This window comes from Anopheles merus, chromosome 3R (genome assembly GCF_017562075.2).
Source record: "Anopheles merus strain MAF chromosome 3R, AmerM5.1, whole genome shotgun sequence".
NCBI lineage: Eukaryota > Metazoa > Arthropoda > Insecta > Diptera > Culicidae > Anopheles > Anopheles merus.
The window spans coordinates 45,390,344-45,403,442 of record NC_054084.1 but is presented as its reverse complement, the minus strand read 5'-3'; the positions used below and the strand labels follow the sequence as shown (position 1 = coordinate 45,403,442).

The following is a 13,099-nucleotide window of genomic DNA, read 5'->3' as shown; positions in this document are numbered from 1 at the left end:
TTGCGGGATGCTGGCAGGTTCTCGCTTTTTTGCATTGCCCGCGTTGGCTAATGTAGAAAGAAGTGTGTGTAATTTAATGGTAAATGTAAATTGGTTTTAATTTAAGCAGTTACCTCACAATACAATTCCGCAACGATCATGGCAACGGTGCAAGTAACGTATCGGGCCCGAGAGTGCTTCATGTATGGCCAATCGGCCATTGGGTGGAAGTGTTTATATGAAATTTATCTTGTGTGTGTGTACTTACAGTCAACGCTGACTTTAATTCGCTTTGACACCGTGGGCGGTACACCGTTCGATGCAATACAGAGGTATGCGCCCATGTCTAGGCGCGAAATTTTCGTAATTTCGATGGAATTTCCTTCCCACTCGAGTACTGCAGCCGGGAGCGTAATAGCGTAGTTTAACATCCACGGGGCGTCCGGTTTTCACAGTGGGTGTTATCGGAAGATGAAAACCATGGAATGGAAGGAAACACGTGAAATTGGCAAGAAATTTATTAATGCAGGCGAAAGACGCTGCAGTCGATAGCAGTGCGACCAGTTTCACCGCAAGGGTTCTTGTGCTAACTCTTGCATTTATCAAAGCGTTCGCTTGGCAAGATTCTAACGGTAGGTGGTCCTCGTTTGACGTGAAATTTAACTTGTGTGCATGTGTGTGATGCTTACCGTTTAACGACCTATTAATGGCTATTTTAGAGTTGTCGTCTCGCTTCCATTTAACTGTGGGCGTTGGACTACCCGTGGCTCTGCATTTGAGAGTCACATTGGAACCTTCCCGAACGATTACATCGCTTGAACTTAGCGAATCGTCAATGTTTGGAGGGACTGGAACGAATAGGAATAAAAAGGAAATATTATGTATTACGATATATTACATCAAATGTGTATTATTAGAAAGTTGTTAATGATAAATTTCATCGAACGAATTAGCAACCCGCTCCCAAAGGATTTAAATATGCACAGTCTAGTTAAGCCCTTGGTACTTTTGTGTAAGTTAACTGTTTTTAACAAGTAGAAGACGTTCAAAATTTGAGGCATATGGTGAGATATTGGTGTCGAACCAGTTCTTCTTCTTCTTCTATTTGGTGTAACGTCGTACGCGGACATGCCGGCCTATACAGGCTTTCGACACTTAATTCATTACCACGTAGCCCAATAGTCAATCCTTGCTACGGGGGGACGGTCCATTATGGGCTTGAACCCATGACGGGCATGTTATTGAGTCGTTCGTGTTGACGACTGTACCACGGTACCGCCCCCGACCGTCCAACCAGTTACATTCATTTACTTTGATGCTATGATTATGTTCTTTATAGTTTTATAGTTTTAAGTCTGATCGTCTGATAGAAACTTGGTTCCGTTATTTATACACCACCACATTTTTGTCTGGTAATACAATCCCAGCATCGACACTATTCTCTTACCAGATAGCAATTGCTTGCAACAATTGTTTAAAATTGTAATGCTCTTGGTACACCAGATAATCCTTTTCAATAAACTGATAGTATTAAGATTACAGTGAATACCCGGGATAAAGTAACTGCAAGCAGCAAATGGCCTGCAAAGAAGATTGTTAGATGTTTACATAAGATAAAATACTTTTTTTAAAGATTCTCGCATAACGAGTAGAATCATTTGTATAGCTACTATATTTTTCGGTGCCGATGTGAATTCTGTATCACGTTCGGTTAACATGGAGCATTTCTTTATTTTTGATTATCGTTCAGTCCAATAAGAGTTTTCATAATAAGTATAATTTACATGTTTTTTTGGGGTTTTTCATAATTTTGGGGCACTTTCTTGGCAACTTCTTCGGGAAAATGAACTATATGTGATGGAAGTTAGTCTCTATAACATCCTTGTTGGACAGCCACATTGTTGTTGTTGTTTTATTTTTTTACGAGGCTTTTTAGCATTCGCCTCTCGTAATTTATAGTTCAGAAATCACTAATACTATTTGAGATAAAAAAAAAGAATTAGAGGTTCAAAAAAAAAGAAGAAAAAAAATACAATAGTTCTTATGGTAATGGTGAAAGGTGAAAATGTTTGTTAATTCTAATGCTTTTTTCATATCAGGTATGTTTTTATAAATATTTTTTTTCATATTAGCTACACTTGTTTGTAGAGATTAGTGTCCTTTAAAAAAATCAAAAGTTTTTCAATTTCCTTGTAATTGTTGGAAAGTACAATATCCAAGTGCTCTCCAAGTCTGTGTTTCTTCCTTTCTGCGGAATATCCAAAACAATTCATTAAAATATGTTCCACCGTTGTATCACATCCACAAAATTGGCAGACCAATTAACCCTTTCCACCACAATGATGCATCACTCCTAGAGATAGTTCCATCTACATGATCTTTTATCATCCTACCTTCATTCGCAAGACGGTCAGCTACTTCGTTTCCTGCGGGACAGTCACATTGGAAATTGCAAATGTTGTTATTGCGCCCATTTCACGTTAAGTTCATCATCAGTTCATTTCACGTAAGAAATAATTACAGGAAAAGCTCGCTAGTCTCGCTAGTCCAAACACCGCAGTACTTTGCGAAATTGAACAACTATCTCTCGATCATGTTATAGTTCGTAAAATAGTAAACTTAAACTCCCGCAAAAAGGATTCGAAGCAAAATATTTTGTAGTTACAGCCAACAATGCGTTGAAGCAACTAACAGTTCACAGCATGTCTCACATTACGAAACTTACAAGCTGTTTAATTAGGCTTTGGTACGACCAAACCCCTAAAATCGATTGGGCATTGCAAAAACTATGCAAAAATGAATAACAAATAGATCAATACTTTCGAATGCTCATTGAAAAACCAATGCAATATTGTTAATAAAATTTATCCAGATGGCTCGGTATGTAATAGTTGTGCTGGCTATGGTTTAGCATCACAAAATGCTCGCTGCAGTATTACGTTTCCTGATAGTATGTCAATATTCTCAGCAGAGGCTACAGCGATTATGATAGCGACTGAAGAAGGCACCGTAAATGACAGACCTAACGATATTTTCACAGATAGGGCTAGTGTCCTGAAAGCTTTAGAGAAAGGATCCATATGAAACCCTTGCATTAAATCCATCAAAGCTCTATCAAAAGTACAATTGAATTCTGTTGGATATCAGGACTTAAAGGAATCAGAGAAAATGAAGAAGCTGCCTGTCTTGCGAATGGCAGAAAGGTAGAAGATCATGTCGACTGATCTATCTCCAGAGGCGATGTGTCATTGTGGTGGAAAAGATCAACACATCAGAGCTGGTAGATATTAAAAAATAAAACAGGCAACTGCACTTTGGACCGATTCACTAGATCACAGCGATCAACGTATAATAACAAGAATGAGAATTGGACACACCCGACTAACGCATACACATCGATTAAAAAAGGAATCTTTTTAATCTGCCCGTTTTGTGGAATTGATATGACGGTAGAACACATTTTAATAGACTGTTATGGTTATTCTACCGAAAGGATAAACTACAAGCTTAGAGACCATTGGGATACTGTACTATCAAACAATCTGAATGAAATGGAAAAAAGTTTTGAATTTTCTAAAGGAAACTAATCTAAAATAAAACTAATAATTTATAGGCAAAATTAAAAATATACCACAAGATAAAAATGATATTTAACAGCAAAAATCTTTTGTTTTATTTTTACTTTCACTTTATTTTATTAAAACTAAAATTGTATTTAATACACCTTTCGTTGTGAACTATTACTTATCTTTCTGGACTATTATCACTCACAGAACTATATAATATATCATTCATATTACTGAAATTTTAAGGCGAGAGCCCCAGAAAAAAACCCTGTAATATTACCAGAAAGAAAAGTGTTCTAGGGGGATCTACTTGTTCATGAAGGCGAGAGTTGCCCCTGCCGATTGCTGCAATCTGGTAGAGTTTCGTATGACTATAGATGAGGTGTGCAAGTGTTGTAGATATGATGACAATACATTTGTGGAAATATTTGTGACCTGATTTGTGAATATTTATATAAGAATATTTACTATATAGAAATATAAGAATATTTACTGTAGCAAAATTTTAATTGCTATGAAACTGATTTATTTTAAGTGAAAACAGTCTGAGCCGGTCTCGTAGTACAGTCGTCAACTCGTACGACTTAACAACATGCCCGTCATGGGTTCAAGCCCCAAATGGACCGTGCCGCCATACGTAGGACTGACTATCCTGCTATGGGGGGATCAATAAGTCACTGAAAGCCAAACCCACAAGTTGTGTGGTACAGGCAGGCCTTGACCGGCAACGGTTGTTGAGCCAAAAAGAAGAAGAAGAAGAAAACAGTCTAGCAGTTACTGGCAAAAAACAAATCGTTCTGAAACGAGTTTTCTAAACGAAAAGACATACAAATTGTATGGAAACGAGCCTCCCATATTACCGTATTAGTTTTCGAGCCACTGGAACGGATTAAACTCGTTATGGTGGGTTCCACTGTATTTAAAAAGCAAAAACTCAACAGAAACAATTAAGTAATCTATAATACGTCAAAATGACACTCACATATTTCTCGTGGACAACCCGCAACAGTATTCATATGCATATGCAGTAGACAAACTCCTAGTCACATTCTTTAATGTGGCTCATTCTTTCCTTAGCTTGCTCACACAATAGGAGCAAAAATTCGAAAGAAACTTTTTTTATGAAAGGAATATAGTCTACACAAAACTACCCGCAAACAACATGACAGTTGAGTGTGAACCATGTGTCAGAATAGACAAAAAACCAAGTGTTGAATGTTTTCGAACAACTTCGCTGCAGGATGGTCTTTTTTGGAGGAAAGTTTCTTGTTATTTCTTCCTTTTTTGCGTCGTGCAATCGTCGTGGTTTGTCAAGTGTGTGGTGGAATTGTTGAAGATTCCTGTGTTGCTTTCAGTTTTTGTGTGTGTGTGCAGATTATTGATTTCGGAAACATACGATAAACAGGGTATGCGATGAAATGGAAGGCAGCACGAAACATGCATTTTTCAAAAACATCGCCCACCTCTCGCCCTGAGCATTGTTCGCTCCTTGCATCGTGTCACTTGGCAGGTTGGCGTAAGGAGCTTATGCTTACTCGCCCCTTCGACCACCTAGATTGTTTGAGGCGGCTTCACGCTCCAGGGAAATGAAAATAAATAAATGTTTATTTTAAAATTGTTTTCATTTCCTTTTTTCGCTCCCAAAACCCACACCCAACGGTTCCCCTAAAGACATCCAGTGTGCAGTGTTTGCTGTGGGGTTCGTTTCAAGCTGTTTTCGCCGACTGAGGATTCTTTTTTTTGCTCTTTATGCCACCACTTCGGATTGCAGGTTTGAAAGTTATTTTTCTTGCATCAGCTACAGATTGCCTTTACTAAGCGTCTAGGTCACATCCACCAGCGATGCGTCCAGGCGGCAATCGTCGAAGCGACGAAGATAGACAGCATCTTGGAGGCGTTAGGCGGCTCGTTATCCTACAACATGCCGACATGTCCTGCCACTACCACTGGAAGAACATCAACAACATGCTCAACAATACTACCATCAGGATACGCTTGGATAGTAGGTTCCGTGTATTTTCACGTATTGGATGACGACGGCCGATGATCCTAATGTGATTTGAATTTAAATTGATTTCCGTTCCTCATTATGCCTATCGTTTTTCATCGGTGCAAACGACAAAAGTGCAAAATCGAATCACTTCCTCTTAGCCAGTTGATGCAGCACTGCCGGATGATCGGATTTACCGAGGGTTCTATTGCAAAAATGCTATGCAATAGCAATGGAGAAAAACGCTACCCAGAGAGCGTAGCGTGTATCAAAGCGAAACAATATGCAGAAAAAATGGGTACCGGTTTCCTTGCTTCATTGACAGAGTTTGTCGCGTAAGCGTAGAATCGAAATTGCCAAGACTTGGTGCTATATTGTTGCTATCGAAGATACGCTGCCAACAGGACCGTGTTGCAAAGGTATGGTAATGCAGTGCAGATTCAATTTTTCATTCGATTCGAGCTTCTAGAAAAGTAGAACCATCGAACGCTGAAAGCTTTGCGGAAGCTGATAAACAGTATTGTTCACGTTGACTCTGCAATAGTCGTCTATTTGTTCTGCAGAGGGGATTATTTTCACAATTACTCTTCGGAACAATCCGTCTGTAATGCTGGATTTTGTTTTAACAAGTCATTTCCTTCGCGAAATCTAACGTTCATTTTTGGTATTTTTTTAACTCTTTGGTGCGGCAATTCTTTCACAAATGATTAACTTATTTGTTATTTTGTAATCTTCTTTCTAAGAAAAAAATCGCCTAAAAGTGAGGGTAAAATAAGTCAATTATCGTCATTTTATCGCACGCTAGTGATCGTTATTTTCAAGCACGGTAAAGGCAATTTATTTTAGAGCGACAGAGGGAAATTAAATTTTTCCCATGTAGCGCCTCACCAGAGACCGATTTTTTCAGGTGATAACGAAGCTGCAGCTCCCTTTCTTTGAATATTCTGGCATCTAATTTGATTCTAACGGTGCTGATGGATTATAGATACGACGGAAGATATCGATTTCCAAGAGCGTGGTGGCTGCCTGTACTAAGCGGCTTTCTTGTGGCCGTGCCGACGAGATTTCGCGCAACACTCGTTCGAAATGTGATCACATTCAACAGAGAAAAATTAGAGCAGTAGGTACAGAAAATTAAGGTTAAAATAAGTTTAGGTAGAGTAAGTTTGTAGCGCGTGTGAGTGTGGGTAAAAAGTCATTAGAGTGTGGTAGTAAACAGCGAGCGGTTTGTGCAAATAAAAATTTTCAGCAGACTGCGACAATGTACTTACCCACCACATGCAGATAGCCAAACTGCGTCTTCGCTGTGACTGTGTTGATTTGGCACATGTAGCGGCCCTTGTCCTCTTCCTGGACGTTTGATATGTGTAAGAACCAGGTCTTGTGTTTGTCGTGCTTGTCGTGCGTGACACTGATGCGAGGATTCCTTGTGATTACATGATTATGTACAGTAAGGATTGCGGACTGCTCGAAGTGCATCCACGCTACCTGAAAAAAATGGTAATACAAAAAAAAATATAATTTCTTAAATCATATCAATATAAAATCATACTGAAGAAACGGTTGAAAAATCGACATGTATGATAGTATGCTTTCTACATGTATAGATTTGGCATTTGGTTTGTATATAAAAAAATCAATAATGATAGGTGAAACGGCTTGATAGTCTGTTGTAGACATTCCCAATATTTTTGAGTGCAGCTTAATTATTACCATAGATAAATGAGTAATGAAAATCACAAGATATAGCTCAATGAACAAAATAATACGAATAAGAAGGAAAACTCCAAGGTAGTTCTGATTTGTCGCTCGTCTTTAAATATTTAAATAATTATTCAAAAAAATATCTTTCAAATATTTCATCATGAAAATAAAAAAGGAATACTTAATACCCTTAATTGAAATTGAAATTCAATTGAAATTTTTCAGTATTTACACTCAAGCAATGGAAATTCGGTGGAAAAGCCGTAATGTGTAAAAAAACACGCCACTTGTGGGTTTAAACACGATTGGTGCAAAGCATTCCATGCTCATTGACTTTTGTGCTCCAGGTATACTATTTGATCACTAACAACCAAAATTTTAGGCTAGTTTTGATAGATTACTGTTGTTTTACTAAAAGATAAAGACATTACTTTGAAAGTTTATTGCTCTAGACCAGCGGTCGGCAAACTTTTGATGCCAAGGGCCAAATTTAGTAAATAATCATAAGCCGCGGGCCAGGAGAATGCAATGTAAAAATGTAAAAAATTGATTTATGATATCGATTGGTGATATTTTTGTTTTTCTGTAATTATATCATAACAATATGGATCAAAATTGATATTTACAATTTTAAAATCAAATAGCAAAGATTCATCAGTTAAGTATCAGTAATAGGGTGGACAAAAGTTTGATCAGTCAAAACAAAAAAAGCAAGAGTAATATTGCTTATTGATGACCTTCGCCTCCCATGGCGCAAACATTATTAGGGTTTTTTTGTAGGTACAACATCGCTAATAACTCAAAAATTATAAAAAGTACATTTGCTAACTATCATATTGCTCGATGAACAAGTAATAATATGTAAGACAAATTAATATTTGATTATTCACGTTATATCGTTATTCTCTATTCGTTATTCAAGGTTCTATCGTTATTCTCGTAAAAAGCAACAGTTTGTGTTCAATCATGGAAAGCTTTCGGATAATTTTTCGTGTCTTTCATGAAGTTTGTTGATACTTGTTTTTCTTACTCGTTCTGATCATTAACTAAAGATGAAGAATGCGAAAAAGCCTTTTCGCTTCATATTTATTTGTAGCATATCTGCTATACAGAACATATTGTAATACACACTATCAGCCATAGACACATAGTAACACACTTTGGAAAGCCAAATCACACCATTGCAACACATCCATTATAAAACACTCAGCAAATCAGATCATACCATACACACCCGGAAGAGCTCAAGCCACACCGTTCATATAAAAACAATTGTGACACACTTAACAGAACCAACCGAAACGTACAACATAAGCAGGAACAGTGTATGCATTATAACCCAAAGCAGGAACATTTTATGCATTATAACCCAAAGCAGGAACAGTATAAGCATTAAACCCAAAACAGGAACTTAGTGACAAGAACCATCATTCTTGTCAACAAAAGACAAACGTAACTAGCTTAGTGAAAACAATAACTTTCCAACATACAACCCGGAACCACATGTGAGAAACCCTTATTAACCCGAGGAACCCTTATCTTCTTTTGAGTATAAATAAAACCAACTCCGATCATGGCAGGTCAGATTCGTTCGGACTGTCAGGATAGGACTATGCCCATCCTACATCTATCGAGTTCTCATTTAAAGAGTTTAGATATGTCCCCCTGCCCAAGGTAAGGCCTCTAAACTCCAACGTTTCCAGTAAGGGAAACCTCCTAAAGGTTTCTATGATCGCCTGGACGATCAAGTGTCGAACGTCCGCTTCGAAACAGTATCCACCTCAGTTCTACTTAATTCGGCAAACGATGACGAAGGCCACCTGACCAACGCGAGTTCAAAGTTACTACATAGCAACCGTCCCAAAATCGAATATACCGTGACTATCCCAAAACATACCACATGGCAACCGTAACAGTCATCAAACACATTACATGGCGACCGTGACCTTAATCTGCAATCGGCGGGCAGAAGTATAAACAAATTATTTGTGATACGTACAACGGTAACGTACAGCAGTGTCGTGCTAACGCATCAAATAGTGTAAAAAAAAGTGCGTTTTTGACCATAACCGGTATACGACGGATAAAAGTGTCAAATGTGCAAATTTGTATTGAACAACGCAGCTGGCACAAGTGACCTATATAAAAAAAAAACAATCGCTATGAATGAGCGACCAAAAGCAAATACAGTGTGGTGTACAAAATGACAACTCATCGAAAATATAAGTGATGAACCGTTTGAAGGGCGAAAAAAGTGTGATATAAAGCAATTATGTAAAAAAAAGTGTTTTGACAACCTTCCTCAACGTGCAAAAATGCAACAACATTATGAATAAACCCTTAAGCGATCAGTTTGCAAATTAGAGCTACCTTGAAGTGAGGAACATCGCATCGACCCCAAAACTAAAGTAAACGGAAATAATGATGTCATGAGTAATGAGAAGCAGTGCAGTGAAACCATAAGCAATACCTATGTAGAAGTGATGTTCATTTGAAAGGTGATAGAATGAATGGCGAGACTACGGTATACGAGATGTGACTAGTGTGATTGAATGGAACAACCGTTCCCAACGTGGAAGACGACAAGACATCGAGCGACGACTGATGACACCCTACAACTTCACATTAAGCACCAATTAAACACCGAGCACCGGTAACGAGCGTTACACCATGAGCAGCAACAATAACAAATACATGCTATGTATTTAAACAAGGTACAAGGTTACATACGTAAATATGAAATTTTACTGATGAGGCTGCATAAATATGCAAAAACTATTCGAGAAAATAGAAATATTAGATAAAATTTATGATCAGGTGAAACAGCTGAACAGATGTTATAGGCTTTGCGCGTTAACAACATTAAGGGATAATACTAAGGAAATATACGACGAAATACAAGAACTCCTACGAAAGCACGAATCGTCTATTAAAGATGAAATATTAACAAAGCTAGTTAAAAAGAGTAGATACGTACACTACGAAATAAATAAGTGCATAAAAATACACTTCGAGAGACATCCAGATTCGTTAAATACGACATTATCAGAGAACCAATTTGACATAACAATAGAAACGAAACCTGACAAAATGGCTATACATTGGGCAATTAATTATTTTAAACCTTACGTATATGGACAAAAATTTATAGTTAGAACAGATCATAGACCATTAGCATACTTATTTGGTATGAAAAATCCTACTTCTAAGCTTACTAGAATGAGACTAGATTTAGAAGAATTTGACTTTGAAATAGAATATTTAGCAGGTAAAGCTAATGTTGCGGCAGACGCACTATCAAGAGTAATCCTTAACTCAGATGACCTAAAAGCATCAATACCAAAATCCAAAACGATTTTAATGGTTAATACAAGAGCCATGGTTAAGAAAAATAACGAGAAAACTGATATAAACAAAGACAAACCAATCGCAACAACAGGGACTGATCACCCCGCGATGTGGAAAACAGATAGACCTTTAGAAGTAAGAAAAGTACTAAAAATAGGTACGCAGAGAATTAAGAACAACGTTGAATTCATAATATACAACCATTCATATAGTAAAGCACTAGGAAAATTTCTTTTGAGAAATGATGGAAGTCAAGCATTAGAGTTTGCTTTTCTAGAAATGTGCAAAATCGCGAAACAATATGGAAGAAACAAGCTAGCATGGTCAGAAGAAGACCACTTATTCAAAGAATATTCCCAACAAACTATTAAGGAAATCGCCAATAGAGCCATTACCAAGTTTGAAATAATCCTGTTTACTCCAACTAGATGGATAACAACAGAAAAAGAAAGGCTGAGAATAATTTCAGATTATCATATGACCCCTTCGGGAGGACATATAGGCCAGTACAGACTGTACCAGAAAATAAGGGAAAAATACAAATGGAAAAATATGAAAGATGATATCAAGAAATACGTACGAAATTGTAAGGCATGCATAGTTAATAAGACGATTAGACATACTAAGGAAGACACAGTTGTAACTACAACACCAACAAAACCTTTTAACATAATATCAATCGACACAGTAGGACCTCTAACAAAAACTAACAAAAACAACAGGTATGCAATAACCATACAATGTGACTTAACGAAATACATCGTAGTAATACCTATCCATAACAAAGAAGCAAATACTATAGCAAGAGCATTGGTAGAAAACTTTATTCTTACATTTGGAACATTTATCGAATTAAAATCAGATCAAGGACTAGAATATAACAATGAAATATTACACAAAATCTCTGAAATCTTAAAAATCAAACAGACGTTTAGCACAGCTTACCACCCACAGACAATAGGATCATTAGAAAGAAATCATAGATGTCTAAACGAATACCTAAGAAGTTATACAAACGAACATCATGATGACTGGGACGATTGGACAAAATTTTACGAATTTGTTTACAATACAACAGAACACTCAGACACAAACTACACACCATACGAACTGGTATTCGGAAGAAAAGCGAATTTACCACAAGATATATTCAAAACAAAAATAGAACCAGTTTATAATATTGACCAATATTATTTCGAAATGAAATATAAACTCCAAAAATCAAACGAAATAGCTAGAGAAAATTTGATAAAAGCAAAGAATAGAAGACAGCACATCTTAAATAAAGATACAGTACCACTCATTATAAAGATAGGAGATCAGGTATATTTGGAAAATGAAAACAGAAAAAAATTAGATCCAGTCTACATTGGACCTTTCACAGTAGTAAATGACCAAGGGCCTAATTGCGTAATACAAAACAATACAACAAAGAAAACCTCTACAGTACACAAAAACAGACTAATTAAGTACACAGGAGAATAACTTCAATCATTGTAATTCATTACGTTATTCTATTAAAGGGGGGAGGTGTAGCATATCTGCTATACAGAACATATTGTAATACACACTATCAGCCATAGACACATAGTAACACACTTTGGAAAGCCAAATCACACCATTGCAACACATCCATTATAAAACACTCAGCAAATCAGATCATACCATACACACCCGGAAGAGCTCAAGCCACACCGTTCATATAAAAACAATTGTGACACACTTAACAGAACCAACCGAAACGTACAACATAAGCAGGAACAGTGTATGCATTATAACCCAAAGCAGGAACATTTTATGCATTATAACCCAAAGCAGGAACAGTATAAGCATTAAACCCAAAACAGGAACTTAGTGACAAGAACCATCATTCTTGTCAACAAAAGACAAACGTAACTAGCTTAGTGAAAACAATAACTTTCCAACATACAACCCGGAACCACATGTGAGAAACCCTTATTAACCCGAGGAACCCTTAACTTCTTTTGAGTATAAATAAAACCAACTCCGATCATGGCAGGTCAGATTCGTTCGGACTGTCAGGATAGGACTATGCCCATCCTACATCTATCGAGTTCTCATTTAAAGAGTTTAGATATGTCCCCCTGCCCAAGGTAAGGCCTCTAAACTCCAACGTTTCCAGTAAGGGAAACCTCCTAAAGGTTTCTATGATCGCCTGGACGATCAAGTGTCGAACGTCCGCTTCGAAACAGTATCCACCTCAGTTCTACTTAATTCGGCAAACGATGACGAAGGCCACCTGACCAACGCGAGTTCAAAGTTACTACATAGCAACCGTCCCAAAATCGAATATACCGTGACTATCCCAAAACATACCACATGGCAACCGTAACAGTCATCAAACACATTACATATTAATTAATTAGTGGATCACTAGGGATAAAACAAAATAAAACATTGGGGTCCTTCACGATTCTAGTCAGTTTTTTGTATGGAGTTTGACAGTTGGAGGTTGAAATCATCTAAAAACTGCACACAAAACCACACATAA

General features: G+C 37.2%; 1 protein-coding gene across 4 annotated transcripts in view; it reads right to left on the bottom strand.

The window, feature by feature from the left end:
• The window catches only part of LOC121597141 (lachesin-like), a 70,241-nt gene that overhangs the window by 33,241 nt on the left and 23,901 nt on the right, over positions 1 to 13,099 (bottom strand). For all 4 annotated transcript variants that reach the window (XM_041922693.1, XM_041922692.1, XM_041922691.1 and 1 more), the window contains exons 4-6: positions 6,807 to 7,023; positions 669 to 827; positions 248 to 376 (exon numbers count right to left, since the gene is read on the bottom strand). In XM_041922693.1, coding sequence (XP_041778627.1) covers positions 248 to 376; positions 669 to 827; positions 6,807 to 7,023 — 505 coding nt within the window. The remainder of the gene's footprint in view (positions 1 to 247; positions 377 to 668; positions 828 to 6,806; positions 7,024 to 13,099) is intronic.